At 33.0% G+C, this 6,761-nt stretch overlaps 1 protein-coding gene across 2 annotated transcripts; it reads left to right on the forward strand.

The window, feature by feature from the left end:
- The first annotated feature begins 508 nt into the window (after positions 1 to 508).
- Positions 509 to 5,912, forward strand: LOC130967080 (glucose-6-phosphate 1-dehydrogenase, cytoplasmic isoform). Of its 2 annotated transcripts, none has more exons than XM_057891904.1 (16): positions 509 to 663; positions 1,286 to 1,485; positions 1,707 to 1,792; positions 2,130 to 2,196; positions 2,318 to 2,504; positions 2,724 to 2,881; positions 2,976 to 3,044; positions 3,150 to 3,208; positions 3,476 to 3,512; positions 3,663 to 3,734; positions 4,009 to 4,156; positions 4,287 to 4,382; positions 4,613 to 4,683; positions 5,005 to 5,120; positions 5,342 to 5,387; positions 5,480 to 5,912. In XM_057891904.1, the coding sequence occupies exons 2-16, from the start codon at positions 1,309 to 1,311 to the stop codon at positions 5,645 to 5,647; spliced, it is 1,557 nt and encodes a 518-aa protein (XP_057747887.1). In that variant the 5' UTR covers positions 509 to 663; positions 1,286 to 1,308; the 3' UTR covers positions 5,648 to 5,912. The 2 variants fall into 2 exon arrangements, with proteins under 2 accessions (XP_057747887.1, XP_057747893.1); XM_057891910.1 differs by having other exon boundaries at positions 515 to 663; positions 1,263 to 1,485.
- The last annotated feature ends 849 nt before the right edge of the window (positions 5,913 to 6,761 follow it).

The following is a 6,761-nucleotide window of genomic DNA, read 5'->3' on the forward strand; positions in this document are numbered from 1 at the left end:
GTTTCAGGGTGAATAATTAGGGATTTTGGACAATTAGAATTTGGGACATGTTAAAATCAAACAACATTTGAGGACTAATTTGTTCTCATTATTTAGAGTAATTCTAATGTGGCATTTAGCGGACACCTCACTTATATTAACAGTCCACGTCAGAAGCGCCATTAATCTTACTAACAGAAGGATGTAACGTGTCCACGTTTCATTTTTTAAAAGACTTAATTGTTACTTTTTCTTTTTCAGAGTCTAATTTGTTCAAACTTGAAATCTTTAGAGACCTAATTATCATTTTACTCAACTTTTTTATTTATGATACTCTTAAAAAGTGTCAATAAAATAAAATTATTGCTAACCAAATTCATTAAAAAAAAAGGTATAAGGTGAAGAAGCATAAAAAACAGGGGTCAGAATGCAAATAATGAAAAATACAGGGGCAATACGGGAATTATAGAAAATACTGATTTGCGTCAGCACTTAGCAGTTAACACCGTAGTCGCTGACCAAAAAGACCGAAGTGAGAGAGAGAGAGTTGTGAAGTTGGTGAAGAACTCTGAACAACCAACTTCCCAAACCTCAATAATAAAAGAGACCCTTTTTATGCTTTTCAGCTTCTTCTGAAACCATTGAAAAAATCAATTAAGGGTTTGCAACAACAACAACAACAAGGTACTGTTCATATTGATGACTTGACTTTGCTACTTTCTTCTGCTTTGGATTCACACTTTCCATTTCAACTAGCTCCTTGCATGTGTTTGTTGTTTGTGGATCACCCTTTTGATCCTGAATTTCTTGGTTCCTGTGTTTTGATCCCATGTTCTATGTTAGGTTTGATTTTGACAATTGGGTTGGTCTCAAATTTTTCTTTTTTGGGTGTAGCTTTTACTTTGTTTTCCAGCTCTCTTGGAGTTTCAGCTGAACTCCTCTGCATGATTGATAAAAGTTTGTAGCTTTTATTTTTATTTTTATCTGGGTCAATTTTGATAAATTTGGTAGTTAAAAGGGGTGTTTTCATTTTCTCTGGTATGTGATTGATTGAGATTTGTGTTGGAACTATTCCAAAATCCAAAAGGCACTGTATTTGAATTTGGATGGCTTGATTTGTTGGTTTGTTACCTTTTGGATTGATGTTTTTTTTTCTGATTGTTAATTCTATGTTTTGAGAATCAATTTTATGCTTATTTGTTTGAAGGAATTCATCATTAACATTAACTAAAGCTATGTTAGTATATTTTCTAAGTTCTTATGATTTGATACATGACAAATAGATCACTCCCAATTTGGATTGCAGAATAGTTCAAGTACTGCTAGAGGATGGGAACGAACGAATGGCACATCGAAAGAAGATCTAGCTTTGAAACTGAATCTCCCTTGGCAAGAGAGTCTCTAAATGTATCTGAAACTGGCTCACTCTCCATTGTTGTGCTTGGTGCTTCTGGTGATCTGGCTAAGAAGAAAACGTTCCCGGCACTTTTCCACCTGTATCGGCAGGTTGGTGCCTTCCATTTATAGAGCAATATATCAAAGTCTTTGGATCATGTCTAATTGGCGTGTTGCATAGAACTGAGGTGAAACTAAAAAAGAAAATTGATGAAGAGGATCACCATACTATTTATTCGTAATTTGTTCTTTTTGTAGATGGAATATTTTCTAATAGTTTTTTACCTTTTCTTGAAGGATTTGTTTCTTATGCTTGGTGAATTTATTTTCAGGGATTCCTACCACCAAAAGAAGTTCATATTTTTGGTTATGCAAGGACAAAAATCTCTGATGATGAACTGAGAGATCGATTGCGAGGGTGAGGCTTTCTCTAGAAAGAAAAGTGCATATTCTTTTTTCCAAATATTTATTAAATACAGAAAGGGAAAAGATGGCAATCAGTTACAACTTTCCCTGATATTCTAGAATTGATAATATACAAATGCAGTGAGACGAGTTTATGTTTGCAATTGTTTCCTTTGAATTAGCCAAAAAAACTTTACTATACACTTTTTTCTATGATAAGCATTTCATGAAGTCTTGTTCGCGGGTTGTTTCACGAAGTTGTTCTATAGAAACTGTGTTTCTATTAGTTCATATATTTTAATTTATAGTATTTAAACTGTTTGTAAGCATAACAAACGTGGCTCGTGCAGCTATCTTGTTCCTGCCAAAGATGCTTCCGCAAAACAGTTGGATGATGTATCGGATTTTTTGAATCTGGTTAGCATTTCCCTTGTTTGCATTGTTGTACTTGTATATAAATTTCATTGTAGTCTCACTACAAAACAATTCTTGTCAGCCCAAAATGTTCATTCTATCTCATTTTTTCTCTTCCATTTAGATCAAATATGTAAGTGGCTCTTACGATTCTGAGGAAGGTTTTCGCTTGTTGGACAAAGAGATTTCAGAGCACGAATATTCGAAAAACAGCGCAGAGGGTTTGTCTCGGCGGCTTTTCTATCTTGCACTTCCTCCTTCAGTATATCCATCTGTTTGCAAGATGATCAAGACTTGTTGCATGAATAAATGTAAGAGCTATAATCTATGGTTGTAACATATATTTTATGTTCCAATGTTCTAAAATGCAGCTGCTGCTGGTATAGATTTTGGATTTACAGGATGACTGCATGTGTTATATTTTATTGTGTATAGACTAAAAAGGAAATAATAATGAAATAAAGTTTAACTTATTATCTGGAATGTCTAACTTTTGTTTCTATTGATGCTAATTTGCCGCCTTTTCGTAGCCAACCTTGGTGGGTGGACACGTGTTGTTGTTGAGAAACCTTTTGGAAAGGACCTAGAATCTGCAGAAGAACTAAGTACTCAGATTGGAGAGTTGTTTGAGGAACCACAAATCTACCGTATTGATCACTACTTGGGAAAAGAACTAGTGCAGAATATGGTAATAAATGTTTATATGATGACTTAATACTTACCGTTTGCTCCATAGGCTCTGTCTAAAGTCTAAACCCTTTTCATTTTATTCATATTGGCAGTTGGTACTTCGTTTTGCAAATCGATTGTTTTTGCCTCTTTGGAATCGTGACAACATTGACAATGTCCAGGTGAGATTCTTTCTTTGTAGTCAAAGTTACAACTAGAACTTTAGTTAACTTGTCAACATTTGATGTCCACATCAAATGAACATTTGGCTGTTGATTTCATTGCAGATAGTTTTCAGAGAGGATTTTGGAACCGAAGGTCGTGGTGGATATTTTGACCAATATGGGTATGTGTAGAATTTTGCTTTAATCAAATTGTTCAATGAAGCTTTCAAATGACAAGTGATGCAAATAGTCAATGAAGGGATACTAATGAAAAGAATTTTTGTATACCAATTTTATTTTCATTGATGATATTGAAATTTGAACTTTGATTTTTCATTTTTTTTTTCATATGCATCAATATTGAATATCTATTACTCATTTTGTATACGATTTCTCTTATTACGCTTGTGGAAGTATAAATCATCAGTGTACAACTTTTCTTTTGGCAGAATTATTCGAGACATTATTCAAAACCATCTGCTTCAGGTGATCTCTTCATTTTCATAACAATATAGAATAATATACTTTGACATTGTTATAATTATTTTGTCTTGTCAAGTGGACGCTTCTGTTAAATTGTAACTTATAAGATGTCGAATAATGTTGAATTTTTCTCATCACTTTTCTACCATTTAGGTTCTCTGCTTAGTTGCTATGGAAAAGCCAGTTTCTCTCAAGCCTGAGCACATTCGGGATGAGAAAGTGAAGGTGTGCACTTTTCCCTACAATTTAAGCCGAAATTATCACGTTATGTTGCCACTTTCATTCAGCTTTGCTAATATGAGGCCATCAATATCAGCAGAAAATCCTTGTTCTCCTGTTAAATCGGTTTCTCATACTTGCAAATTGCAATTGAATCAATGAGAGATATTTTCATAACCACAAACTTTCCTTGTTGCACTTCAATATTTATCTAGATTTTGAGATGGTCCATGGCATGCAATCAAAGTCTAAAGTATTTTCTGTTGGCCACAAAATGCAGGTTCTTGAATCAGTAGTACCTATTAGCGACGATGAGGTTGTTCTTGGACAATATGAAGGCTATAGAGATGACCCAACCGTACCTGATGAGTCAAACACTCCAACTTTTGCAACTGTTATTCTGCGCATACACAACGAAAGATGGGAAGGTATGGTAACATCTTTAGCATTTTCTTCCTAAGAGAAAATAAATATAATTATGGGCATACTTTCATTTTCTTTGTGCTAATACTTTATTTTTATGTTTCATGCATTCCTTGATTTTCTTTTTGGCATCAGGTGTTCCTTTCATTCTAAAAGCAGGGAAGGCCTTAAATTCTAGAAAGGCAGAGATACGAGTTCAATTCAAGGACGTTCCTGGTGATATTTTCAAGTGTATGGCACCATACGATTTTAATTTTTGGATGTTATCTCATAGTACATAGAAAGTATTAAGATGTTGATCATCTCAATAATCCATAATCACTAACATGACAAACATAGATAGATGTTCTTTATCAGCTTTGAAAGTGAATATAAATGTTTTCTAGTAAATACTTTTCCTCATTCATCAAAATATCGATGTGTGCAAAACCAAACCTCACTGTAAACTTGTGCATGTCTAGGTCAAAAGCAAGGGAGAAATGAGTTTGTTATCCGCCTACAGCCTTCAGAAGCTATTTACATGAAGCTTACGGTATATGATCGCCTACATTTCGATGATTCTCTATATTGTCATATGCATTCATTAAGAAGTTTGATGTTCATATAGTAAATATAGATCTCCCAATTCACTGTTTGAAGTCAAAATTATTTATTTTATCTTAAACTTGTAATAATTAGACTAAATTCGCTTGCCAAATTACTGAACAAGTGCACTGCATCTATTGGTTTCTTGTATTCATTCACTTGATAATTTAATGTTAAAGTGTATTTAAAAACAATTATATATTAGATTTAGATGATGCATTTGCTGCATAAGAGTTTTACAAATCCATGATATGTGCTATTCTTGCAGGTCAAGCAACCCGGTTTGGAGATGTCTACCGTTCAAAGCGAACTGGACTTGTCATATGGGCAGCGGTATCAAGGGGTTACCATTCCAGAGGCTTATGAGCGGCTCATTCTCGACACGTATCTTCACTTTCCTAGTTCATATTTTATCAATTTTTTTAACCTTCTTTCATTATACATCCAAGCTACATAATAACACTAACTGAAGTATATAGTGAAGCCACCTAACCGAATATTATAGGATCGACGCCCTGCATCAAAATAACTCACAAATCAGCTCAATAGTTTGAAAGAAACAGATTCGCGTTAAATAATAATGCCAATTGTATTGCATTTTGCAGAATTAGAGGCGATCAGCAACATTTTGTTCGTAGAGATGAGTTGAAGGTAACAAATTGTTACATGGCTTGATACAATGTTTCATATATTCTTGAAAGACTAATGTAATGCGCTTAACTATATATTTTCTATACTATCAGGCATCATGGAAGATCTTCACCCCATTGTTGCACAGAATTGATAGAGGGGAGTTCACGCCACTCCCTTATAAGCCAGGAAGTAGAGGTCCGGCAGAAGCCGATGAATTGCTGCGAAAAGCCGGCTATGTTCAAACACACGGTTATATATGGATCCCTCCTACATTGTAGATTTTTCAGTTGCTTACAATATAAATATATATATACAATAAAAACCTTGTAGAGTGAGCAAATTGTAATAAGCCTGAGGATTTTTGAGTTGGTTTTAATAAGCTTTGAGGAACTTTCCTTTGAGAGCTGCACTCTCCTATATACAATGGGATGGTGTGTGTAAGTTGTAAGTTGTAACCAAGCATATGAAGGTTGTGTACTAGTTTATGGATTTTCTAATAAATGTATTTTCTTCAAAATCGAGTTAGTTGGGTATGTTTCAGTCCGTTTGGTTTGCATTTTTATTGTCCATTTTTATTTCAAGTGTTTTTTGGATTTTATAAAGAAAAAAAGAGAAAACAATAAAATCATGTTTCTTGTTTTTACTTCTTATTTTCTCTTTTCAATGTTCTTGAGTTTGAGTTATGGGCAAGGAAAAAATCTGTCATAGAGTTAAAGTAGACAATCATAAATTTTCAAAACCAATAAGTTAAGTTATTGATATAGATGTATATATGTTATATAATATAAAATTATAAAATTAATCATAATTTGTTTTTGTTTACAGTATTTTTTAGTCTTGACAGGCTAAATATTAATTTGTTGCAGATTTAAATTTTATTTAAAGATTTGTAATTGGTCAATAAATTATTACATGTACAAAGTAAAATTCAAACTTATGGACTAACAACTTAACTAATTCAAGTTGATTAAATCAATCATAATTTAGTAATTAAGAGTTGTGTGTAAGTAATTTTCATAGTCTGAATAAGTGAATGATAAGTGATTGGACTGTTAAAGAATCCAAGCTGATTTGACAATTTATCATCCAAATGAAAGATAAGAATCATATTCCAAATGAAAATTGACTTAATTGGTAGGAGTAGAAAAAAATCATGAAGTTGGATTAATATTTGTAGGTCCCTTATTGGTTTGCATCCACTAGTTTATGTTTGTCCCAATATAAATTCTTATGCGCCCACAATCAAAACCCAAATTTATTAGAACTACAAAAACTATAAAGGACATTAATTGATGTGATTATATATAGTGTAGTTAAAGAAAACTGATAATTTTAAATAAAAAGAATTGATTTCTCTCTCTCTGGATTTCATATGCTTCTTAATTAGATGGT

Source organism: Arachis stenosperma, chromosome 1 (genome assembly GCF_014773155.1).
Source record: "Arachis stenosperma cultivar V10309 chromosome 1, arast.V10309.gnm1.PFL2, whole genome shotgun sequence".
NCBI lineage: Eukaryota > Viridiplantae > Streptophyta > Magnoliopsida > Fabales > Fabaceae > Arachis > Arachis stenosperma.

What these genes read in the sequence shown, in the direction of transcription:
- LOC130967080 (XM_057891904.1), top strand. Translation starts at nt 1,309, where the DNA reads ATGGGAACGAACGAATGGCACATCGAAAGAAGATCTAGCTTTGAAACT. An exon ending in ACAACATTGACAATGTCCAG is followed by an intron (nt 3,045 to 3,149) that starts GTGAGATTCTTT and finishes ATTTCATTGCAG; the next exon opens with ATAGTTTTCAGAGAGGATTT. An exon ending in TTCGGGATGAGAAAGTGAAG is followed by an intron (nt 3,735 to 4,008) that starts GTGTGCACTTTT and finishes CACAAAATGCAG; the next exon opens with GTTCTTGAATCAGTAGTACC.